General features: G+C 40.5%; 2 protein-coding genes across 14 annotated transcripts in view; both read left to right on the forward strand.

The window, feature by feature from the left end:
- Positions 1-9,212, forward strand: part of SPICE1 (spindle and centriole associated protein 1) — a 64,094-nt gene extending 54,882 nt beyond the window's left edge. For 7 of the 13 annotated variants that reach the window (XM_057697320.1, XM_057697326.1, XM_057697327.1 and 4 more), the window contains 5 exons: positions 1,536-2,026; positions 4,178-4,361; positions 6,688-6,790; positions 7,570-7,657; positions 8,914-9,212. In XM_057697320.1, the coding sequence (XP_057553303.1) occupies positions 1,536-2,026; positions 4,178-4,361; positions 6,688-6,790; positions 7,570-7,657; positions 8,914-8,967 (920 nt within the window). In that variant the 3' untranslated portion in view covers positions 8,968-9,212. Of the gene's footprint in view, positions 1-1,535; positions 2,027-2,392; positions 2,963-4,177; positions 4,397-5,745; positions 6,791-7,569; positions 7,658-8,913 lie in introns of those variants that run through there. The other 6 variants (XR_009047764.1, XR_009047765.1, XR_009047762.1 and 3 more) reach the window with 5 other exon arrangements.
- A 4,681-nt stretch (positions 9,213-13,893) lies between these two features.
- Positions 13,894-26,174, forward strand: part of CFAP44 (cilia and flagella associated protein 44) — a 105,172-nt gene continuing 92,891 nt past the window's right edge. Inside the window, exons 1-4 of the mRNA XM_057696316.1 lie at positions 13,894-13,959; positions 19,032-19,133; positions 22,499-22,648; positions 23,150-23,309. Coding sequence (XP_057552299.1) covers positions 19,037-19,133; positions 22,499-22,648; positions 23,150-23,309 — 407 coding nt within the window. The 5' untranslated portion in view covers positions 13,894-13,959; positions 19,032-19,036. The remainder of the gene's footprint in view (positions 13,960-19,031; positions 19,134-22,498; positions 22,649-23,149; positions 23,310-26,174) is intronic.

The following is a 26,174-nucleotide window of genomic DNA, read 5'->3' on the forward strand; positions in this document are numbered from 1 at the left end:
TCCAGAAATGTGTTAAAATATCCAGTTTGCTAGTGCGTCTACCCAGATGACTATCTTTGCTGATGTGGGTTTATTTGTATTTATATTTCCTTATTGTCAGTAAAAGAAGAAGAGATAAATGTGTGCTCAGTAGTCTTGAACCAGAAGCATCTGTTCCCCCAATTCACTCCCATATTGTCATTCTACCTAAATCACTCTTGCTAAGGGCTCCAGTGGCCAATGTGTTGGTAACTCCAGCATACACTTTTCTGTCCTTATGTTTCTAGGTCTTACGGTAATATTACACACAGTGAATCACTGCCTCTGTGTTTCCTTGAAACCACATTCTTGGAATATTTTTCTTATCTTTCTGGCTGCTTCATTTCAGTCTGCTTTGCTAGCTTCCTCTCCTTTACCCGCCTCTAAATGTTGAGTTCTTCATGTCTTGGTACTGGTTGCTTCTCTCACTCTATTTTTTCTCTCTAAATACTCTCACTCGTTCTTCTGTATGCCAGTGACCTCCAGTTTTGGATCTTGGCCTAGATGGTCTCCTGTGTTTCTGACCCATGTTTCATCTGCTTGGCTGGCTATGTAGGCACCTTAAACTTAGCATGTTCAAAACAATTCTTGATAGTCCTCCTTCCCCTAGATCTGTTCTCCTTGTCTTCTCCGTATCAGTAGGTGGCATCACCATCCATTCACGTGCGCATGCTGTCTTGCTCTGCGCGTTTCCTTCGCTCCCCACTTTCAGTTCCTCACTCTTGCTTCTGTTGCCAAAATATTTCTCAAATATATCTACTTCTCTCCATCTTTATAGTCAACATACCTTAGTCAAAGCTACCATCATCTTTCTTCTTGACTACTAGTGTTGCTTACTAGTCTCCTACTTCTATTCCTGGACCTTCCAATTATCCACAGCATTTAAGGAATGTAAATTATGTAAATTGAGTCATTCCTCAGCCTTCTCCAGGTTTCATTGCTCTTGAATTAAATTATAAAATTTCTAACATGGCTTAAAAAGCTCTGCAAGAAATGGCCCTGCATGCCTCTCCAGTCTCATTTATTCCCAGTTCTGCCTTGTTGCTATGCTACAGCCAGACTGGCCGCCTTTTCTTTTGCTCTTTCCTATTTTGAGGTCTTCACGTATGCTGTTCTCTCTGACTGTAATGTGCTCTGCTCTACTTCCTGCCACATATGTAATCATTTAAAACCTTTACTTCCTCAGAGATGCTTCCCCTGCCTGTCCTCAGTTCACATTGTGTATCTAGACTCCCCCCAAGATTCCCAGATAGGAGTTAGTGTATGTGCTAAAATGTGAACTTGGTAGATGGTTTTTCACAAGGACGCCGATAAGGCTGTAAGGAATATGAAAGACTCTGTACTTGATTGTTAGGGGTGGTACTGTTGGTTTGTTCCCTGCTAAAATAATTGAGGCATTCAGAAACCAAATCCTTCTTGAAATATTTCTCTAACTACTAAGGAGGGCTAATGAGATGATTATAGTGCCAACTGTGGTTCATTGGTACATGTTTATTATGCTTTAATTTTATCTACAGTATTGAGGAGGACTGTTCAAACTCGTCCTGCTCCGCGAATTCCTCCAACCGTGGAAATAATTGAGAAGGAACAAAACTGGGAAAAGAAGACCTCACCTACTGGCACAGACATTCAGAATTCAAGTGAAGAGAATCATCTCTTTACTCAGAGATGGAGGGCCTCTCACATGGGAGAAGATTTGCAGAACAAAACCCAGGGTCCTTTTGTTAACTTCTCACAGCCCCTCTGCAGTTCCCATTCAAGCACTCAGCAATCAAGAAACCCCGCACTCTCAGAAGAACCCCTGGTGTTGGGAGATGGGCAACAGCTTAGGACAAATGAGACATTAATACAGAGAAAGGACATCATGGCACGGATTGCTGAGTTGACACTGCAGAATTCAGCTATCAAGACACATCTAAGTAATATTATTGGGCCAGGGGGAGAGCAAGGGGATGGATTTCGGGAGTTTAACAAACAGGAAACACGTCGTGCCAGTGACATGACCGCTGTGAGTACGAGTTACGGGTTGACTGTAGACATAGGTATTTAAGTATATTACTGGAGCATCCAGAAGTGACCCTGGATCTCTCTGAAGCTGACACTAGATGGCTTATGCTGTGTCGTGTCCTCATCATAAAATAAGTAGAGGTTAAAAAAAAAAAATAAGTAGCGGTTACTTATCAGTTTGTGTCACACATACATTAAAAGAGGACAACATAAAATTTAAAATGAGGAAAATAGGACAAAAGTAAAACAGGTAGGAAAGCTAAAATTAAGCTAGGAATGAAGTTTTAAATATAGTACATAGAATAAATATGTCTTGGAAGTTTGCCACACAATTGTGTTTTGATTGAAATCCGTTTTACTCTTACAGGAGCTCATGAAAGAGAGCTATGTGTAGTTGGCCCTCAGCTCATGAGTGGTTAATTTTTTGGGACACAATGCATTTTCCCATAGAAATGATGTTTTCAAGAATGATTAAAGTCAGATTTTAATGTACATACGAATCCTCTGCGGATCTTGCTCAAGTGCAGACTGATTAAGTAGGTCTAACGTAGAACCTGTGCATTTCTTTTCTTTTTTTTTTTTTTTATTATTTTTTTGGGGGGTGTGCATTTCTAATAAGTGCTGTTGGTCCAAGAATTGCACTTGGAGGAGCAGAGTTTGCATGTTGTAGTGCTGGCATTTTGTAAGTTAACTGAGGGCTGACCTGGCGATGTAAACCTTCATTTCCCTGTTTGTGGGGAGAAAAGGATTCTAAGTTCCAATTGCGGAGTGTTTATAACACACGCCGTCATGCTGATCCCAGTGATGGGAGGACTTCCTTTTACCCCGGCATGAGCCAGCGTGGCGCCTCTCAGCGTTCTGATTTGAGCTGGGGCCGTGCGAAGGAGCTGGCCAGCTTCATGGGTTAGGGGTTCCAGAGTGATGGCTTCCATCAGGGCTTTACCAGTGGTGGATTGAGGGCTTCCACGAGGCGGGTTAGGAGAGGGTGGGGTGAGGGCCATTTCTGTCAGCACTGCCTCGTGGGGACGAAGGGCAGTGTGGGTGCTGAGTCACAGAAATAGCGGTCAGGAGGGAGTGGCAGAAGACGACGAGAAGGAGGTGAGGAAGGGCTGCGGTCATCAGCACAGCAGTGTGTGAGTACACGCCGCCTCAGCTCTCGTCAGCGGAGACGCCTCTGTGCTTGCAGAGTTTTGAAGATTATTTGAAACAGGCAACTCTTGGTTTAAAAAAGGCCACAGAATTAAAAATTGAGCTTGCCCCCTTTTCCAATTAGTATAACAGTTAGGCTAGAGGGGACAGTCTACTATTATTGCCCTTACCACCCTTTTCATTATTGTCGGAATTACAAAATGATTTTTTAATTCATGCTGTTTCACTTATCTCTTTTTTTAACTAAGAGGCATAATCTACAAATTAGTAATTTCTATTAGGGATTGTTTTTCCCCAAAGGGACATATTTAACTAAGTGAAATACTTAAGGGTGACATACACATTCCTTGCAGGAATCTTCACATCAGATTGACATTGTATTCCCTGGGAGGCTCCTTTCTACTCCGCCCCTCGTGCTCCTTTCCAGTCACCAACCTCCTTGACTCAGGCTCTTAGGCCAGAAGTCGTCTCAGGGGGCTGACACATGGTCAGAACAACTGGTTGAGATTCCTAGCAATCTTTGCCAGATAGCTCATGGTGTGGGTATGAAGATTATAGTTATAGGAGCATCTGTTTCAACTACAGCAGATCCTCTTTTGTATATTGTGATTCAAACCGCAGACCTGCCTTTAATAGGGATGTTACTTAGAAGCCAGTCACTAGGAGTAGTGTCTTTGCTCGTGTGGTCTTTGTGCAGCTCCGCAAACTCTAAGAGATGCAGGAAAGCTTTGCTTTGTCCCACAGGCACTCTCCATGGACAGAGGCGCTAGAGGGCTTATGTGGCGCCGATATTAGAAGGATTAGTATGCCTTTACTTTAGTCCTAATTTTTCAGTTAAGAGATTTGTAAATTCTGTTACTGTTTGCCCACTATTCAAGTTTGCATGTAGCAAGGGCTGTGAATACTAACTTGCTGGCTCTTAGTGGAAGAGTTTATTTTTACAAAAAGTCAAAGTTGTTTGGATTATTTTTAATATGGAGTCTGTGTCCTTTTTTTTAAAAAGACTTTTCCAGCAGTACAGCCTCTAACACCAAGTAGCATGGAGGAACGGATTGCAGAATTGAATCGACAGAGTATGGAGGCTCGTGGAAAACTCTTGCAATTAATAGAGCAGCAGAAGCTTGTTGGTTTGAATCCTTCCTCTCCACCAGTATTGCCTATTCAGTCACCTCTCAGAGCATGGACTGGTTAGTCACATGAAGATGTTCGCCTTCTTGATTTTGCAAGTATATATTTAGCTAAAAGAAACCTCAGAGCGCATATATTTCAGTGTCTTCAATTCTATATAGAAAGAAACAGACCTAAGTGACAGAAATGGGATTGGAAGGCCAGTCTCCTCTCTAACTTCTAGAAAGCAATCCCATAGAACCTGCAGTTAATCTTTGGCGTCTGAGTTCCTAAGTTGCCCTCCATGTAAATGGAATCTATTGCTGTATATGATTCATTCATGACATAAAGATACTTAGAACTTCATCAGTAATAAATTACAAGTTATTATTCTGTTAAAACCATTAAAACATTTTCACTTGTACGTTCAACTTTGCATTCAGCTGTGAAATGTAGGAACGTGGGAAGCTAGAGGGAGGGGATTCTAAACAACAGAAAAACTGAAAAATTAGTTGTCATAGTGAGCATTCAAAAAGGTACTGATGAAGGAAGTAGACCGTAAGTTGCTCTTTAGCCAAGAGTTGAATTATTAAGACCCTCAAGGGGTAGAGCTGCACGAAGGTTCTAGAGAGACTGGTTTGGGCCCAGTGTAAGAGGTGGTTCTGATTGTATCAGTAAATGGTGTGCCCCCTGAGGTGTTCAAGCACTGGTGTTTTAGAGAGACTCCTATGTCCTGTGGCTGCTTGAAGTAGGTTACCTATAAAAGATCTACCAGTAAGACTTTTTCTCTCAGAAGTTATTTCCTTTTTTTAACTGCAGACCCAGAAACAGATTTGAGGGTTTCCCCAGTGGTCCAGTGGTTAAGTCTCCGCACTCCCAATGCAGGGGGCCTGGGTTCGATCTCTGGTCAGGGAACTAGATCCTGCATGCTGCAACTAAAATCCTACATGCTGCAACTAAAGATCCTGTGTGCCACAACTAAGACCCAGCACAGCCAAATAAATCAATATTTTAAAAAAAAGAAAGCAGTGATTTGGAAATTACAGGAAAGTGATGGGTGACGCCTTTCCCTAAGGCCCTTCCTCTTTGTTTACTCTAGGCTCCTTCACATTATAGCTTTGTCTACCGTTCTTCATAGTCAGAAAGCCTAGAGGCAACTTCTGACTAGAATAAATAAGTGAAATCACTCAGTATATGTGAATATCAACAATGTGTCACCATGTTCTGGGCACTGGGGATACTGCATTGAATGGGGCAAGTCCCTGCTCAGCTTGACTACTCCAGGATTCAAGTTGGGGAGCAGGTGATACAAATAAGCAAATACATGAGACATTGTCAGCTGGTGCTAAGTGCAATGAAGCAAAATAAAGCAGATCACTCATAAGAATAATCTTGTGATAAAATGAGACATCTATTTCAGTAGTTCTTTGAGGTTAATACTTTCATTTCTGTTGGCTCATTTAGTTTTCAACACACCCTCAGAGTAAACAAAGCTGATACACGTATTTGATAAGTAAGTAAACCAAAGCACAAAGAAGTTGAGTGATTTGTCTGAAGTTCTAAAGCAAATTGGTAGGTTTGCAACCATGTTCCTTCCATTCCAGTGGTTATATGTCTGAGGTATTCTTTCCTTGAGTAAAATTCTTGGTTCCACAGGAACCTCTGGGGGCTATAATGATAAAGATGGAAATGAATCATATGCCATGCAGAACCTCTTTTGTCTTCTAGGGTAAGCCAAGGAATATGGTATAAAATTGAATAGAGCTTCATTACCCCTTAAGGCTCAGAAGGCACCAGTTTTAAGCAGTGATTCATAGGAGCGCTGCCTGAGCCTTTCATGAGTAGATACTTCGTAAATATTTGTTGATTGGGTACCTACTTCTGAAATATTGAAAATGTACATGATCATACTTACCATTGGCTATATGAGCTCTTCAGCCAACTTTCCCTTCCTAATTTAATATCTTCAGTAATAGTAATAAGGTAATAGATTTAGAAGATTTACAGTTTTATTGCATAACTCCAGAAATTTTCTTTCTTTTTCCTTTTTTTTTTTTTTTCTGAAAGCTTTAGATAAGCCGCTCTGACCAAGATTTCCTGTTCTTTAGGACTAGCTCCTAATTTCTGTTTTTCACTTGCGGATCTGACGTGATACCACTTGCCTGAAGCTTCTGGCTCTCTGGGAACTGGCGTGCTCCTGAACTGACACTAGGAACTCACGTTTCTTATCTCACAGTTCATTTTTAAAAAAATCTTTGAAGTGTGTATGTGGGCCATGATGATAAAAATACAGAAAGAACCCTCAAATTTATAATGTAAAATTTGCAGTAAGGCAGAAATCATGTTAAATTTTAATTTTCATTTTAATGAAAGGTAATAAAACTAATGCTTATGTTTATATCATAGAAGGAGGAAAAAGGACAATCGAGGTATCTATTCCAGGAGCAGAAGCCCCAGAAAGCTCAAAATGCAGTACTGTCTCTCCTACTGGTGGGCTAAATTCAAGAAGGTAGGGTTGAAATCAAGAACCTGGTTTGTGTTTTATTCTCTTTGTGAAAAAAGGAAGTGCATAGTGTCTGACTTAGATTCAGACAGATTCACTTAGGTAGAGAAAATCAAGTAATTGGGGAGGAGAATTTTGGGGGGAAAAAGAAGAAGAGTAAGGAACAAGCCTTAATAAGTAGAAAAGCATTGGATTGGCTATTAGAAAGAAAAATGGGATAGCACACATGTAGAGTGCTTTATGGGTTACAAAATTAGGAGGTAATATATGACAGGGTGGGTAGATTGACCAGTAGTATTTTCCTCCTTTACAGTAAGTGAAACCAAAGCTCGTGGAGCTAATTGGGTGATTTGCCCAAATGGGTCACGTGGTTGGTAAATGGTGACACCAGGGATGTACCTGGCACTCTGTGTCCACCCTACCTGCTACCACTGCACTGCTCCACGTCTCGTTACTCTTCCACAACCGTGGCCTTCTTCTCCACCCCTGCACATCCATTCTTCCTCTTTTAATGTTAAAACTTATCTGTGTGGTACTCTGATGTTCTCTGTACATTCCACTCAGTCCTTCTGTAAACCTGAAACTACTCTAGAAAAGAAAATCTATTAAAAAAAAAAAAAAAAAAGACTTAGGTTGGTGAAAATATGTTGCAGATAATTTACCTCATTTGGACTTAAGTCAGCCATTCCTTCCAAGTTCTTCTCAGTATTGAGAATTGTATCTTATATAATTTTTTAAGGTTAATAATAATAGATTACTCTCTCACTCTTATTTCTCGTAAATAGATCTTCAGGGGCTACTAGTAATTCTTGTTCTCCATTAAATGCCACCTCAGGAAGTGGGCACTTGACACCTCTTAATCCAAGGGCAAAGGTATGTGATAAAATGTAGTTGTGAAGTGTGTGTAGAGGTTAGGAGGGCAAGGGTGGAAGGTGGCTGATTTAGCAATTTCCATGCTTAATTATTATTCCTGTTATCTTACAAATAAGAGAAAATTCTCAGAAGAAAAGAAATACTAATTCATCTTGTTAGAAAAAACAAATAAGCATACACTTCTTTTGTTTTCTAGGGTAACTAAAGAATAAGATAAAATTCAGTAAGATTTCAACAAAGCTTGGACATTATTTTTTCAGGCAGAGCCTTCCAAATAGTGTGGCAGGACAGGCAGGGGTGCTTTGAATGAGTTGTGGGTTTACTGAGATACTGTTTGCTCAGTCCTTGCTGTGGCTGTGTAGAGCTTGGGATAGCCAGAGCCCTGGGGCCAGTCACTTTCCTTGTCACTCCGCCCCAGTGTGCTGTGTCTGAACATGCCACAGGACGGTTAGGTGCCACCTTAGACAGGTTATGGCACAAAAGGGTAAATACACTTCTTACATATTTTTTGTGTGTTGTGATTTGCTATAGGAATGTGCTGAAAGTAAGTATCTTACAGTATATCCAGAATTTTTGCAAAAGGCATTTTCCTGTGCTGGTAATACAGCAAAATATAGTTCCTTTGACTGTTTGGTCATAACAAATTGTGAGGATATCTTTAAAATCATAAACATTACATTTGCAAACTTGAGCTAACAGCTGTTTGATGGGCGGGTGGGGGTGGGGAAATCGTCCTTGCTATTCTTATTACCAGCTTCAGTAGTTAGACCAAATAGTGAGTGCTTCAATAAACACTGGGTTTTTATAGTCCAAATTAATCGATAGGCTCAGAATATTACGACTGCCCAGCACTGGAAGATTTGTCTTTTGTTGTTTCTTATATTCTAAAAAAGCTTTAATGTAAACTATTTTATATAATTTGCCCTTCATTTCTGGAATTTAGTAACAGATTTAATTTACCAAGATCAAATAACTTTTTGTTATTTTAAAAAGTTGTACGTATGATTGGTATAAAATACTGGATTGATCCTTTTTTTAAAAATTAGGCCTTGCAAATCAATAAGGGGATCAGTTGACCAGGGAATATTTGGGAGTATCTCTGGTAGAGAATTGTTGCCAATGGCAACAATTTTTAGTACCATTCAGTGGCGTAGGATAACGTTGGTTCTATGTACGTTGTGTAAACAGTGGTAAATCTTGAGTGGTCTCATGTTCCTGATTACTTTCTAAAGCTTTTCTGCATCTTTGTTCAACAGATTGAGAAACAAAATGAAGAAGGCTGGTTTGCTCTCTCTACCCACGTGTCATAAGTGAGGTCAAGTTGCAGCGTTTGTTCTCAGTCGTATATTCTTGAGCTTCCACTCGCCTTTCCCTGCTCCTGCTTTCAAGTTTTTATGTTCTTCTTTCACATGAAACTTACAAAGATTTCATGACTTAGTACTAATGGAACAAAGAAATAAAGCAATTATTTTAATTTTTGACCTTTTCAAATAGATTTTCCACAAGCAAACAACCTACAACCTCTTGTGAGTAAAATTTTAACTATAGGGAAATTGTTTTATATTCTAATAAATTCAAGGGTTTTTTGGAGTAATATATTTTTATCTTTATCATCTTTATTCAGATTTTTTTGGTCTATAACATTTGGCATATCTTAAATGTTGATCTATTTTATTTTTGTTTTATTTTTTTCTGAACAACTAAGTTGCTTTTGCATGTACCTTATGATAAAATGCCTCTGTGTGACTGAAGTTTGGCTTTCAGAAAAATTTAACACCTCCTTTTGGGGGAAGTCACTGTAGTCGATCACTTTTTTCCATCAAGCAAATGTGTAGTTATAAAAAGTAAGTGCGGGAGTATTTGTTTATATTTGCTTAAGCAGGTAACGGTGGTTATATATGTTATAAAATTCTTACATAATCTTTAAATGAAAATGTCATCAGTAATGATAATGTATACCAAATAAATAATGATTGAGCTTAAATCAATGCAGTGGCATTGATTTTATTGGTGTATTTAATGTTTGAAGCAGAATTGAGTACAAAATGTTGCTGTCAACTTTCCCAGCCTTGAATCTACAATGCATTCAGGGTAGATTCTTCTTCAGGGCACCTGTTTGGTCTCACATTTTGGTTGTTATTTTACACTTGGTGTTTGAATGGTCTCTGCTCCTTGGCTCTGTGATAGGAATTCTCAGCCTAAGTGAGGTGGGAGTGGCGAGGGGGAAGCACATTGAAACTACGTGGGGAACTTTCTCAGACAACACCTTCCCTCCTCCTGCAGTTTAAGTCACTGTTGTAGGAAGTGTGCTATGTGGCTTTCATTTGGGTCTCTTCATTGTTGTAGGGGCAAAGAAATTATTTTCTTCTGGTATCGCTGATTTTGTTTATGTGAAATCATCTGTGTGCATTTGCATTATTGCAGATTCTTCCATCTGTATTGCATTTTTTATAACTTGGTATTTAATAAATACTATCCCTGTCTGGCATATAAAATCATTTTAGTGTCATTCCTTCTGTTATTGAAATGTCAAGTTATGTGCTTGGTTTGTGAATGCATTCTTTTGACATGTATTTTCCTTAGTATTCTCCAACTGGTTGGCTCTTTATTTTTTCCCTCTGTATTCCTTTCAGCCTCTAAGATGCCTTGGCATGACATTCTGAAAAGCTGCTCAAGGTGACTTAACGTGAAGCCAGTGTTGAGAACTGATGCAAAAACCTTTTACCACTAGCTCACTGGCAACCTGGGACTGACATTGAAGTATTCATCCTCCTTAATGTTTGTTTTTGCTGATAAAATACAAAGGTAGATTGAAAAAAACTCCAAAAATAATAGATACAGAGAAGGGAGCCTTTCTTTCTTAGGCCTTCTGGAGCAGCGCTTCTCAACTTAGGCTGCAATTAGAGTCATCTGGGGACCTTCTAAAATTCCCAATGCCCAATTCTCATTGCAGACCAGTTAAATTAGAATCTCTGGGGATGGGGCACAAACATTAGTATTTTAAAAACCTCATGAGGTGACTTCCAGTGAACAGCCAAGCTTGGGAAACATCATTATAAAGACATTTATTATCCCCAAGTCATAAATTAGTGCGTATTTGGTTTTAATTAACAGTGAAACTACCTTTATCAGCTTCTCTTTATCAGCTTTCAGAGCCAGCTGCATCAGTGGGTCTCAAAGCGTGAACCCAGCCAGCAGCATCAGTATCGCCTGGGGTACTTGCTGGAAGTGAAAATTCTTGGGCCCTACCCCAGACCTGTTGATCAGAAACGCTGGTGCCTTTAATAAGCCTTTCAGGTGATTTGGTGCATGCCTAAATTTGGGAACCAGGGATCTATAGCACTGCAGACAGCTGAACTCTGCTGTATTTGACTGTGATGTACTACATTTGTGTTTACTTTTAATAGTCCAAACTCAGATTACTTGTGTTTCTTGTGTTTAGACACAAGTTTTTGGCTAATGTATGTCTTCTCCAATGTGCCCCAGAAAGCTGCTCCTCAGTTGCTAAACTTTAGTAAAATGTACAGTTCTCCAAAGTGTAGCTTGGGAGAGAAACTAGATTGCTTGCTAACTCCATAGTTATGATATAATCATTCCTACACTGTATTGTGAAATCATTTGGATTAGCAGAATTTAATAATAGTTTACTATTTGCTAAGTGCCAGGCACTGTTTTAGCCACGTGACTTCATGACACCTTTATGAGGTAAGTACTAATCCTTACTTTACAGCTGAGGAAATGAGGTACGAGGAGGTAAGCACTCTCTCAAGGTCACATAACCAGGGAGTGGTGGCGCTCGAATGGAACGTAGGCAGTCTTTCTCCAAAGCCTGTGCTGTGCTGCCCTCTTACAGTGTGCACAGTATGGAAGCATCATATTGATAAAAGCTGTCCTTTACTGAGCTATTCCTGTGGCAGGCGCTGTGCAAAGCTGCAGTAGCCCCTTATCGAGTTTAAATCTCACAGTCACCCTGTGAGTTAGAGGTGTTTAAATGCCACCCACCCCCTTTACAGATGAGGAAATCGAGCTCTTGAGGTAGTGTAAGCTACCTAAGGTCAGAGTTCTTACCAGAAGTAAAGCCAGGACCTGAAGTGCTTTTTTAAAACAAGTATTGGACTTCTACTGACTTAAAAGAAATAACTAATATAGCATAGTGGCTAAGGGTGCAAGTGTTGCCATCAGAAAGCTTAGATTCATATGCCATCTGTGTTATTTGGGCTGTGTCCCTTGGGCAAATTAACCTTATTTTTCCCATTTGAAAGTCAGAGATAATACCTTTCTTATTGGGTTGTGAGGATTCAGTGAGATACATAGATGTAAATACGCTGAGAACAGCACCTGACACAAGCACTCAGTAATGACTGCCAGTTTTTTGGTGTACAAATAAATACACTGTTCTCTCTGTATTTCTGGATTTTTAAAGACATTCTGTAGTGAATTTGTGTTTTTCTTAAATTAATAACTAGATCCAGTGCTTTAACTTTGAAGATGTTTGGAGGTTGAAATAAAACATGGTGAGCATATTATTTGAAAATAACATGCTGTTTAAAAGTAAGTTTATCCTGTGTTTTCTGCCTCTTTGACACCCTGCAAATACTACTTAATAATTAACAGCAGTGATAATGGTCTTGTTTTGTAATCCTCGAAAATAAGTACTTGACTAAAGAGAACATTTCAATATTACCAATAAATGCATGATGTAAAGTTTTTGGAAAATCATTGTGTAACATTACAGAAACCAATAAACACAAAATATAATACAGCCACTTTTTTCTTATCAACTTTACTGAGAAATAATTTGTATATAATAAAATACATCCATACATCCATTTAAAGAGAACAATTCATTGACTTTGGCAGTTGTATATACACACAAAACTGTCGCCACAATTAAGACCATTTCTGTCATCTCCAGAAGATTCCTCCCGTCTTTTTGCAGTGCGTCTCTCCCTTTGCTCCAGCTCTAAGCAACCACTGATCTGTTTGATCATCATAGATTTGTTTGCATTTTATGTAAGTGAAATCACACACACTGTAATATTTTGTGCCTAGCTTCTTTCACTCATTCTAACTGAGATCCATCCATGTTGTGTATATCAGTTTCTTCCTTTGTACTTCTGAGTAGTATTTCATTGTATAGATATTTATCCGTTCACTTGTCAATGGCCATTTGGGTGGTTTCCAGTTTTTTCTATTGTGAATATGGCTGCTGTGAACATTCATGTATAAGGCTTTGTATGGATGGAAATTTTTTATCCTTTTGGGAAAATACTTTGGACATGGAATGGCTTGGTAAATGTTTAACTTCTAAAGAAACTGCCAAACGTTTTCCCGCAGTGGTTGTGTTACATTTTCAACAGCAGTATATGAGAGTTCCATTTGCTCCACATCCTTCCACATTTGGTGCTGGCAGTTTTTAAACTTCTACCTGTCCCAGTGGATGTGGAATGTGTGCATCATGGTGTGCATCTCCCTGGGGCCTACTGTTATGCATCTTTCGTCTTATGTGTTTATGGACTGCTCATACATCAGGTGTAGTGAAGTATTCCAGGTCCTTTGCCATGTAAAAACTTAGGTGGTTAGTTACATATTCTGGATACAAAGTTATCACATATTATTGGGAGATTGCAGCCATTTAAAAACAATGTTTTGTAACCAGTAACATTAGTTAGGTACTTAAAATAATAATGATTGCTGGCTACCCCACAGAGCAATTGGAGAGCAAACTGCTAAACCGAGAAATCTGTCAAGCAAGGCCTATATTTTGTGCACCTAGAGTTCTGCGACCAAGGAGCCCACAACATAAAATATTGACTCTTAAAGGCCAACAGAGATAACATAGCGTAAGATAAATGAAAATCGCCCCATGACGTATCTTTGCTGATGATGGTGTGTGATCAGGTCAACTTTGAGACATTTTGTATTATTGGGCATACCTTTGAATGTGTTCAAGTCATCAATATATCATCCTTAGGATAATAATAATAATATAAACTAGACATAAAAATTAAACTGGGATAATAAACTGGCAGAATGCTGGGCTTTCTGTTTGGCTTTGATCCAGAGTCCCGGGGCACGAAATAGCCGGGCCAGAGGGCGAGTGAGATTGAGGACACCCCTGACTCCGCCCCTCCCCGCCCCGGGATTTCCCAGAAACCCGCCTCCGGGCTGCGCATGCGCCTCTGGCTCGCCCGTCTCCGCCCATCCGGGAGGCGGGATGTCGTTGCCGTGGTAACCTCAGTAAACGGAGACTTGGGGCAGACGCGGTGATTGGGAACCCGCGGCGGAGGCCAGTGCCTTCGGTAAGTTTTGACCCGAGCAACTTGTCAGCTCCCACAAGCTCCCCCTCAAATCTGTTAGCGAGTCAGGGAGCAGTGAACCCCATTTCGACATCTCTTAGGCTGAACTAGTGTTCTCCGGGCTTTGCTGAGACATTTTCTCTTTTCTGTGGATCAGTTCGACAAACATTAGAAGTGATAGCATTCGCAGGCATGGGGCTACACACTGTAGATACAAAGTGGACACGGTTCCTGCCTGCAAGCATCTGGCAATTCAGCCAGGGAGGAAAAGACAACAGCAGGAATCAGAGTTAGACCGGGCTGAGCCAGAAGCGGGGAGTCGGCGGGGCTCTGGGGTCAACAAGCCACGCAAACTTGGTTAAGTGTGACACTTGGCACGTTGACCTCCTGCACTTTAGTTTCCTCATCTAGGAAGGGAAGGTGGTAGTGCTTACTTCATGGGGTTCTTGTTTATAATTAAATAGGATAATGCAGGTCAGTGTGTAGCACGTGCAAGATACAGTAGGTGCACAATAAATCCTTGTTGCATACAAGTAGATACAGCAGCATACAAGTACTCAGCATGTCCGGCCAATTGTGAGTTGTCCAAGGTAGCTACTGACTAAAACTTTTGCCAACAAGGGGCTGAGAAGGGTCCAGGAAGGGGGGAAGGTGACAGGAGATGAATTACAGACCCTAAAATGAAGTACCTTTGTGCTGCACCAAGGAATCTGAGTTCTCATTCTATGGCAATGAGGAGCCATTAAAGGTTTTAAACAAGAAGAATGGCACATTAAAACCTGTGTTTCAGAAATGTAAGAGGCAGTGTAGAAATGGACCAGAGAAGGGAGACAATGAGGCTGTGGTAATGGTGGAGGTGAGACAAGATGAGGACCAGAACTAGGATGGTGACGGTGGGACCAGAAGGGAAAGGATGACTACAAAAGGCTTAGTAACTGGACACTTGGCAATAGGACTTGGAAGTCAATTGCATGAGTTGGGTGAGAGGGAAGGATTCAAATAATAACTGCTCTGCTTTCTCATCTATAAAATGCACCAAACTCATCAAGTTTTGAGAAGTATATGAAACAATATGTGGAGAATCCTCAGAACTGTGCTTGACACATGGTAAACATTAAAAAAAAAACCATGAGCCATTATTCTCCCCACAGTTGTATTTCACACTGAATAGTAAAAACTGAGTGTCTGTTTTTATGCGGGAATCGCTCTGAACCTCAACGTGGCCAGCTCTGGCACACTGCTGAGATGGAGTGTTTGAGTTTGTGAGAGTGGGGACTGACCCTGGAATCTAGGGGATGAATCTGAGTAATGTCACCTTGGGGAGCACTCTGTCTGGCTTCCAGCCAACCTACTTCTAGCAACACACACCCTGCATCACTGTGTACTATAGTTTCCTTTTTTCTTTACACTTCCTCAGGGTTGACTCAAAACTTCACAGTCTACTTAAGGAGTTGGTTAACAGAATTAGCCATATGCTGGACCCATAAGCCCGAGTCTAATGAAAATAGATTTAAGATAGTTCTGCAAATAGAGTCCCGAACCTAGCTAGTTGTATAAGATAGGACATGGTTCGGAACACACAAGTAAGGTTTAGTCATTCTAGTTGGTTACAAATAGATTAGGAGTCAGTACATGATGAGCCTACCCACCCTCTCCCACCCTGGCGAGATAATGTAATATTAGGCTGCCTTGAAAGAATACAGTGTTCCCAACAGATAAAGTAATGGTTCATATCTTCTGGAAAGTGTCCAGATCTCTCAAAGGACATACAAAATTGGGAGGGGTATATGATGCATTGGGCATTAATTTCTTGAGCTATCCAGATGCTGAAAAGAGTTGAAATTCTGTTAGTGAGGAATAGTTGAAAGAATTGGGGTGCTTTAGCTGGGAAAAGAGAGGGTCTGGGGAATAAAGTAAACCAGCTACCATTATTTGAATGGCTATAGTAAACAGGAAAACTTGTTCTATGTGTCCCTAGAAGAATAAGGGCCAAATAGATCCAAGTTTCAGGGAGGAAGTTTTCACATAATATAAAATGAACTTCCTAAGAACTAGAGCTGAGAACATTAACAGAATGTGCTCACTCTTGTACCTGAAATGTTTAAATTGAAGCTGATTGTCTCTTGGGGTGTTCCTTCATTTGTTTCTTTATTCAGGAATTAATACATTCATCCCTTCAACTATTTTATACACTGAGTGCCAGGCACTGTTCTTTGAAAGCTTTACTGCATTAACTCATTGAGATCTCAGAGTAACCTTGTGAAGTAGGTACCGCACTTTACAGAAGAGAAGGCACAGAGAGGTTAAATACTTGTTAAACACCTCACAACTAGTAAGAGGAAGAGCTGGGCTTTGAGCCCATCAGTGTGATTCTAGCCAATACTCTTAGCCTGACACACTAGACTACTTTTCTAGTGGTGCTGGACTTGAGTTGTAGATGTGTGACTTATATTGGGTGGGAGGTTGGACCAGATTAAATAACCCTCTTTCAGCTCTCAAGACTCCATGATCATATTTCTTGAGCCCTAGCTGTATTAAAGAGAATGTGTAGTAATTATAGTAAAACTACCATTTTCCAGTACCTATAAAGTGTTTGATATAAACATATGGTCCTTAGCTCTGGTTCCTATTCTTTGGCTGCACAAAAGAACTATATAGGGAGTGAGACTCTGAGAATGGTAAGTTGTAAAAAGTTTTCCAAGTGATTCCAAAGTGCAGCCAGAGTTGAGATCTGTGGGTATAAAGATCTCATTTACTACTTACACTAACTCTGCCAGACAACCTTATTCATCCCCATTTTACATATAAACAGGCTGACAGGTTAAGGGATGCTGGGGCTTGGCCCTTGGCCAATTTAACCTTTTTTTCTTGGCCAAAGAAGTCTCTCTGGCATCAGAGCCTCACCAGGTTACAATACAACGTCCCAGTCCCTTCATTCTAAAAAAATGAAAATGAACAAAAAATCAAGAGAGGGCATCATTATGATGTCAGTGCAGGAAAACAGATGAAATAAACCCTAACGTGCAGGCGAGGGCAGGTAGTAGTCCTCCTGCCCTCTCGTGCACTGATGGTGTAGTGTAGATCAGTGGCTGCTTTGGGCTGTCTTTCTTGAGAGACCAGGAAGGTATAATAATACACTAGTTCAGTTAATTCACATAGCAGCCTTATAGGTAGTTTGTTCTTCACTCCCATTTTACAATTGAGGAATTGATGTGAAGTTTCATTAGTTAGTTATGTGGCAAAACTGGGATTCAAGCCTGAATCTAACCACAGATCTGATCCAAATAGAACTACTATTCTACTCCGCCTGCCAGCCGTGCCATAGAAGAATGTTGAGGAAGCATGGGATGTTTAGTGTGGAGAAATGAAGACTTAGAAGGAAGACATAGTAGGTGTTCTCATCTACAAGAGCTGCAACAGAGAGAGGAGACAGAGAAAACCTCTTGTGTCACTCCCCTCCTTAAAATCCTTCAATGGCTTTCAATTGCCATAGAAATAAGTTCTAAACTCCTTAGCAAAGCTCAGAGACTTTGATGATCTGCTACCTGCCTCCTCGTCAATGTCCACTGCACTCTCCTGCACCAGCCAATAGACTGCTTTCAGCCCTTCAGAGACATGAGCCTCTCTCTGAAGTTCCCTCTGCCAGTGATCCCTTTCCCATTTTATGCCTGGCCATCCTCTGCTCATTACCCCTGTTTCAAGTGCCTCTTCCTTAACCCCAGACATGGTTTAGTCTTCTTGCTGTACGTGCCCACAGCACCCTATTTTTTTTTGTAGCACTCATTATATATATTTTTTAATTTATTTGTTGGCTGTGTTGGGTCTTTGTTGTTGCACACGGGGTTTCTTTAGTTGTGGTGAGTGGGGGCTACTCTTCATTGTGGTGCATAGGCTCCTCATTGTCGTGGCTTCTCTTGTTGCAGAGCACAGGCTCTAGGCATGTGGGCTTCAGTAGTTGCAGCACATGGGCTCAATAGTTGTGGCTCACAGGCTCTAGAGCACAGGCTCAACAGTTGTGGCGCACCGGCTTAGTTGCTCCATGGCATGTGGGATCTTCCTGGAGCAGGGATCGAACCTGTATCTCCTGCATTGGCAGGTGGATTCTTAACCACTGTGCCACCTAGGAAGCCCACTCATTATATTTTAATTGCTTGTTTAATACCTATCTTTCTAAACAAGCTCCGCTAAATTAAGGATCATATCTTTCTAGTTCAGCACTGCGATTTAGTGCCTAACATAAGGTTTGATACATAGAAGGTATCCTCAAACAATATTTAAAAATTGAGGGACTTTCCTGGTGGTGCAGTGGTTAAGAATCCACCTGCCAATGCAGGGGGCATGGGTTCAACCCCTGGTCCAGGAAGATCCCATATACCATGGAGCAGCTAAGCCTGTACTCCACGAATACTGAACCTGCATTCTAGAGCCCACCAGCCACAACTATTGAGCCCGCATGCCACAACTACTGAAGCCCATGCACCTAAAGCCTGTGCTCAGCAACTAGAGAAGCCACCACAATGAGAAGCCTGTGCACCGCAACGAAGGGTAGCCCTCACTCGCCACAGCTAGAGAAAGCCCATGCACAGCAATTAAGACCCAATGCAGCCAATAAATAAATAAATAAATAAATAAATAAATCCTTGTTAAATTAAAAAAAGATTTAAAAAATTGAAATTGGTTAGTAACACCAGGGGAGTTTGATGATGGGAGGAGAAAAAGGAGGGGGTGAACCAAAGGAAGGATGGCAGAGGGTTAATTTTAACGTGGAGAATTTAGAGAAAAGCTGGGCTTGGGTGGTGTTTCACGGTGGACTCCTGGAAAACCAGAGGACATCACCATGACAAGTTTGCCTGGAGGAAGGGAATATCTGACTGTATTTTGCCATTCTGCAGAGGTCTCCGATGATGGCTGTGCCCTCCTTCTGGTGAAGTCATTTCCGACACTGTGTAAACATACAGATTGTCAACACACGTGGTGTTTGGTGCTTGTGGAATTTGTTTAGGGGGAAAAAAATCTGTTACTGATCTCTATTTTACAGTTCTGTCCCTTTCTCTGTCTCCATTTTGTGCTTACAGAGAAAATGAAGGAACCAGATGATCAGGATACTGATGGGGGGAAATCAGAGCGATCAAAGAGTGATGAAAGGCAGTCGCGTTCTTCTAGATCTACATCAGGATGTGAGTAAAGATGGTAATGTACGCTTAGGACTTTGGTCATTAAATTTAGGTAGAATAATTTTTAAAGAGTGCATATCTAAGTTTATATGACAGGAAGGTTGACTTGTTTACTTCCCTTACTAAACTCTACGTTCTTTAAAAGCAGAGTCTGTGTTTTCATCATTTTCTCTCTAGCTCCTAGAGAACACAGAAGTTACCATCATCTCTACGTTGATAATGACACATTTTCACATCTGGTCTGGCTCCTTCCTGCAGGGTCTACAAGGTCTTTAATGGACTCCTCTAACACAGTGTAGTGAAAAGAGAGCTAGAGTTAAGTTTTGGGTCCTTGGTCTACCACTTAGAGATGCTTGATCTTGGATAAATTATTTCACCTTTCTGAGCCTCAATTTTCTCACCCATAACATGATCATTGTGAGCCATTTGAGGATTAAATTGGATAACATATATGGAAGGATATCACAGATTGCAGATGGAAGGGAAAGTGAAGAATTTTATGACAGGATTTTAAAAAGATGACCAGCTCTTTCTGACTGGGTATTTGCGGTGTTAGGTAGCTTCGTGGAATCTTGACTTTTTCGGTTCTAATCCTAAATCTAGTTTCAGAAATATAATTTTTACTATTCACTTAGAGGATCAGGTCCTGGAGAAATCAATTCATTTACAAAATGTACCTTAAATTCTTTCAATTTATCTGAGGCACGTCTGGTAAGTCCATGATTTCTCCATATCATATTTTATTTTAGGTGTTTAGCCCCTCTTGCTTGGATTCTTATAGCAAGGATCTCTACTCAATCTTCCTGTCCATACCTCCTCTAGAGTTATCATTCCAAAAAATATTATATCACGCTCCTCAAAAACTTTAGTTTGCATTTCTCTCTCTTCTTTTTTCATTTCCACTTTTCCCCACTCCGTATATTTATGACACAGGATTGTCTACCTTTTGGTTTCCAGTCCTTTGCAGCATTTTCCTGGATGGATGGATTTAATGATAATGACCGCTTCGTCCGGCACTGCCTGAATCTCTCTTTCTAATGTCAGACCTTCTTGGGGGCAGGTCTTATCAAGTGTGGCCTTGAACGCTCATAAAACCCACACAACATGGGTTTTAGGATCCCAGATGATAACGTGAAATAGTTTGCTGGCACCCTGAAACCCTCTCCCTTGGTGCTGTGAGAAGAGGCCTCTACTCTGGTTTAGCTACACACGGGCTGGCTGCTTCCCTGCTTTGGCCCCCACCCCTCCAACCCCAGACGTTGTCAGCCTTGCTAAAAGATCTGAGCAACTTCTTACCCTTTAGAATTCTCATGCAGAGTGAATAGATTTCCTGGTTCTCCGCCTAAGTAGGGGGATTACTTCTCACTGGGAAGGTGGAGGTAGACAAGGACCAGAGAGGCAAGCTGTATGTGCAGGAGGCAGTCTGTCTCTGTGGCAGCTGGCGAGGAGAGGCACCACAGCCTCCTATTTCCATTGGCTAGAGGGAAGAAAACGCTGAGGAAATCCTCCTGTAAGATCCTGCGTCGTAAAAAAAAACTTTCCGCTGGCTCTTCTTGAGATCTGCGGCTGTGGTGTCTCTTCGCCTTGGTTACCTCCCTTTGCTTCCTCCTGCACCCATCCTTGTTCAGTCTCCACTGATTTTGCCAGCGCTTCCACCTGCCAGCCTTGCCATCCATTTCTTTTTTTTTTTTTAAGAACTTTTATTGAGATACAAGTGACCTACAATAAACTGCATATATTTAAAGTGTGCAGTTTGATCTTTTTTTTCTTATCCTGCCATCTGTTGCTGATTTGAGGTTTCAGAGGCTTCTAGTTCTACAAAAAAATGGAGCTTTTGATTTTGGCTTTCATTTTCAACTCTGATTTTAGATTATTTCCAAGAACAGAAAGACAAATGCTGATTTATACATCAAACAATAATCCTTACACCAGTCTATTTGGGGATTATAAAAAGTGTAGAAATCTTCAATCATCACCAAGTTGCTAAGATCTGCTGCTTTACCAATCTGATTTCATGTGTCTACTTCCTGTTAAATTAGCTTTTTCCAGAGTCCACTTTTCCTGTCAGTGCCACAACCCTTCAACCAGGCACAGAATATTCATTTTTAGAAAAATGACTTACTCCTCTTCATGTGTATTCACTCCCAATTCCTTTATCAATGATTCCCTCATCCTAGCTGGCAGCCTTAACTCATCTAATGGCAGCTTGGACTCTGCCCAGGGAGAGGCAGGCCAGCAGATAATATCCTAATCTTGAGATGGGGATATAATGTTGGGTTGCAGCAGCCACGAGAAAGAGCTAAGATCTCTATTAAATGGTGTTACTGGAGAGTAGTTACCCAGGGCTTTCCCTTGGGGGAATTAAAGTAGTGGACCCCCGTTAGATGTCCAGGATTATTTTCTTTCCATCCAAATGCATGAATCCTACAGAACCCTGTTGTCTTGTTAATTGGCTTGGCCTGGCTTTCCCACCTCATTCGTGTTAGTCTTGGGCCTTGTTCCTCATCTTTTACCTTTATCTCAGATAGATCTAAGTGGTTCCACTCTATTTCTGGCACACTTACCATTTCTGCCTTGTTATTTGAAAGTTCACCCGGCCCTTTCACCTGCTGGATATGGTATATTTGAACCATACCCATGTTTGGACTTGATCTGAATGTTGGCTTATACCTATTAGTAGGTCTATTCTACTCCCATTCCAGTTCTTTCTCTTGTAGCTTGTTCTAAAGCAAGTAGTCTAACTTATTCCTGGGATATCATCCAGTGATAAGTAGTCATACCCAGAGAAGTTTATACTTGAATATGCATTGTTTATCCTTGACATAAAAGGTCCTATATAAAGCTGCTGCATAATGCAGGGAGGTCAACTCAATGATAGGTGATGACTTAGAGGGCTGGGATACGGAGGGTGGGAGTCACGGGAGGGAGGGGATATGGGGATAGATGTATAAATACAGCTGATTCACTTTGTTGTACAGTGGAAACTGGCACAACGGTGTAAAGCAATTTTATTCCAATAAAGAGCTTAAAAAAAAAGGTCCTATATAAATGTGTTGGTCAAATCAAATTGAATTGAGAAAATGATAGCATCATATTAGCCAATCTTTTTTTCTTTACCTTTTACTTTCTTATAAGTGTGCAGTGATAGGAAATAGACTGGAAGTGAAGTGAAAATGGAGATTAACTCACAGGAAAAGCTTTAAAATTTTTTCGTAAAGCTACAAGAGTGGCCAAATAAAAGTTTTTATTTGGTTTTGAGTTTAAAATTCATTCAATTTAGAGCACAAATGACTTGGAAGATTTAGCTGCTTTGGAAATAAGAAAATGTTTAAATCAAACAAATTATTATAACAACTTATTTTTAATAGCCGCTGTGAAAGAGGATTACAAATCTGTTGAAGATGCCACGGATGAGACATTTACTGAAGGGGAGGAATCATATTTAGGGGACAATGAATCATATGTGGAACATTTGGAAGGAAGCTCGTTTCAGGATGATTATGCAGAAAACACTGGAGGTAAGTATTACTAGTGTTCTATCAGTAATGGTCAGTGTTTTAAATGAATGGTTGTAAATCCATAAAAGAAATGGTTTCAGGAGGTGTGGGGGTGATAAAAGAAAGAGCATCAAACATGTTCTGTTAGGGTGGCTTAGCAGCTCTGGAGTTGTATTTTCTATTTCTGAGACTCACATATTCTCATACTGGGTTTTACTGGAGAGTGGGATGGTCTAAGGAGTGATCTATCCCACAGTAGTGAGAGTAACGCTCCCTTAGAACTGACTGCGCGCTGTTCTCTGAGACTGCCAGAGCCATGACCAGGGCTAGGCATGCACCCTGATGCACACAGGTGTGTGGCCTCTTCTTGCACGCTCACTTGTGGGTGGCATCCTGTGTTTGGGCCAGTAGTAGTGGTTACTGCTAGAGTATTATGGGCTAGGCACATTCCTCCTGTCTTCATGAAATACGATTTTATGGTTGACCAGACACTTCTTAGTTAAAATATTTTAATTTTTTTAGAATCTCGGTATATGGAAACTCCTGTCCCAGATGCAGAAGAGGCAGAGGAGGAAGTTAAGAAGAAAATATCAGAAAGCTTCTTCTACGATTATATGGAGCTTGCTTCGATGCCTTTTGTGACTCCAGATTCAAACATACCGCTGGATCTTCTCACACTTGTGTATCCACTCCAGTTACATATGCATAATCTTGGAATTTCAGCTTCTTAGGTCAGGGGTTGGCAAACTACAGTCCATGGACCAAATCTGCCCTCTGGCCCTTTTCCCTAAATATAAAGTTTTATTGGAACACAGCAAACAGCAATGCTCATTTGTTTACATTTTGTCTTTGGCTGCCATCACACTACAAGGGCAAATTTAAGTAGTTACGACAGAAATCACCTGGCCCACAAAACCACTTCGCTCTTTACAGAAAAAGTTTGCCAACCCCTGTCTTAGGTAATTCTAAGAAGCTTAAAGTAGAAATGCTTGATCTTAATTTAAACTAAGCTTTTGTTAGATGCCAAACAGCCATAAAGAGAAATAATGCTTTCCTGGTTGTCCTTTCAGTAAATGTGATGTGAAGGAGACCAGGAGGCCTCTTATCCCAGTTTCTCTCTACCTGCCTGGCACCCCTTTTTCAATGCCTGCCAAGTTAAAATTGTTGCTCTCCCTTCTTGAAACAGTGACCTGGCTGTTGTCAGGCATGAGTGCTTTCACATTATTTATCAGATGAGTTGCAGAGAAGACAGCCCTGAGGAAGTAGGGTACAAAGTTACACATTTAATAGGAGAATAAGAGTCTGTGAAGAAATGCACAGGTGGGATGATGAACAAGGGGATTTAGGGTTGCCATCATTTTATGATGTCAGGTTTGTAAGGCACTAGTTAGGAGACAATTTCCATTAAGGCGCTTGGTTAGCAATTTAGCTTGCCTACCTCCAGAAAGGCGGGGGTTATGACCACATGTCCTAAACACTGACTGGCCCCTTATAAAAGGGGAGCTTGCAGAGGTAGGGCAGCGACTCAATTTTGCTCTTTATGTAAAAATAGAACATGTTGTTATTATAGCTTCCAACTCTGTTTCAATCCCAAGTGTAATTAAAACTAATTCACCTTGAAACTTGTAACCTGGAGTTTTCTCTCTTGAGAGCTTTTTTTTTTTTTGCCTTTGGACAAGTTAGCAATGAAAGTTATGCTGACCTTCTAACCTATTTTTTCAAACAAGGTGGTTTATTAGTCACCTAGAAGCTTTTCCTGACGTGCCCATGCTCTGAATAGCTTCCTGGCAGTGGGAATGCTGCACTATTTCCACACAGAGAGGGGCTTGGGCATACGTACTCTGAAAAACTTCTCGGGTAATTTTGATTGTGCTGCCTTCTCCTGGCTCTCAACACTGGGGACTTGCTGCTTCAGAGTACAAGGATCTCTGTATTAGAGAGAGATGCTAGTTTGTAAATAAGGGAATCAGGGGGACCTTGTCTTTTGACTCAGCACATGCTCCCTTTGTACTCACGCTAGATGAGTGGCTCTATAAGCTATGGACTTGTCTTGAGCACTTTGAAAACCTGGGCAACTACAAAGCAGCTTATCCCATTTTTGACCAGCTTACATTGTTAGAGAGCTCTTCCAGGCCTTGAATCAAAAGCTGCCTTTCTGGAATGTCCTGCGTTAGACTTAGTCCTACTCTCTGGAGATGGAACAAATATAATCTCTATTTCTTGTGAGAAGCTCCAAGAAGCTCTCATGTATCCCCCACATACCCTTTTAATTCTTTATCTACTTCACTTTTAACATTTGTGTCTTTTAATCAGTCAAGAATGTAATTTATAAAAAATCACCTAAACCACAGCATAATTTATAGAAGACACTAAGCAGAACTTAAGACAGTGTTTAAACACCATTGTAAAGTGGAGGTCTGAGATGGCTGTGAATGAACAGTGAAGGCCCTGGTCCTTTGATAGGAAGTTAAGAAGAGTTGCATTACTTGTCGTTAGTTATAATTTATATATTCTTCACAATTCAAACTGCATTAATTAAAATTTGCTTTTCTTTTTTTACACTCTACATATCCTTCTTGTTAAAAGTTTCATATAATTTCTTTCTCTGCAAATATTTACTTACAAATAAGGGGAATCCTCTAAAATCAGATTAAAAAAAACAAGGGCTCAAGAAATAAAGATTTCTTCGGTGATCCTTCAACTTTTGTGTTCAGCAATAAATTCTTGGAAAATAAGAATATATTTAAAGATACATTATTAATATATTTCTTTGGCAAACTATAATTTTTTAATATATTGATCTCATTTAATTATTACACTTGTATCTTGGGTTATATTAATTTGAGCTTGAGTGTAATAATGTACATTTAAAAAATGTTTTGTAGCTCAGCTATTGTTTTATTTTTTATTTTTTAATTACTTTATTTTTACTTATTGGTTGTGCTGGGTCTTTGTTGCTGCACATGGGCTTTCTGTAGTTGCAGAGAGCAGGGGCTACTCTTTGTTGCAGTGTGCAGGCTTCTTATTGCGGTGGCTTCTCTTGTTGCGTAGCATGCGCTCTAGGCACGCGGACATTAGTAGTTGCTGCTCGTGGGCTCCATAGTTGTGGCTCTCGGGCTCGTAGAGCGCAGGCTCAGTAGCTGTGGCACACAGGCTTATTTGCTCCGCAGCATGTGGGATCTTCCCAGACTAGGGATCGAACCCGTGTCCCCTGCCTTGGCAGGTGGATTCTTAACCACTGTGCTACCAGGGAGGCTCCATAGCTCAGTTTTTTAAACGTCTATTTTGAATTAATGCAGTTTTACTCTATAGCATAAATGCACACGCACATATATACTCATCTACACACCCGTACATACTAATAATCCCGGAAATGAAATGTTAGCCTATTTATTGTATGTACTTATATATTATATATTATTTAGTCAGTTTTCATAATTTTTCATATGAAATTTCAATTATATTTATGTGACTTTATTACAGTAGTCACGCTATCACTGGTGTGTCAGAATTTCACAAACATGTCAAAATTTTAAACATCTTTCAG

Source organism: Hippopotamus amphibius, chromosome 10, assembly GCF_030028045.1.
Source record: "Hippopotamus amphibius kiboko isolate mHipAmp2 chromosome 10, mHipAmp2.hap2, whole genome shotgun sequence".
Classification (NCBI taxonomy): domain Eukaryota; kingdom Metazoa; phylum Chordata; class Mammalia; order Artiodactyla; family Hippopotamidae; genus Hippopotamus; species Hippopotamus amphibius.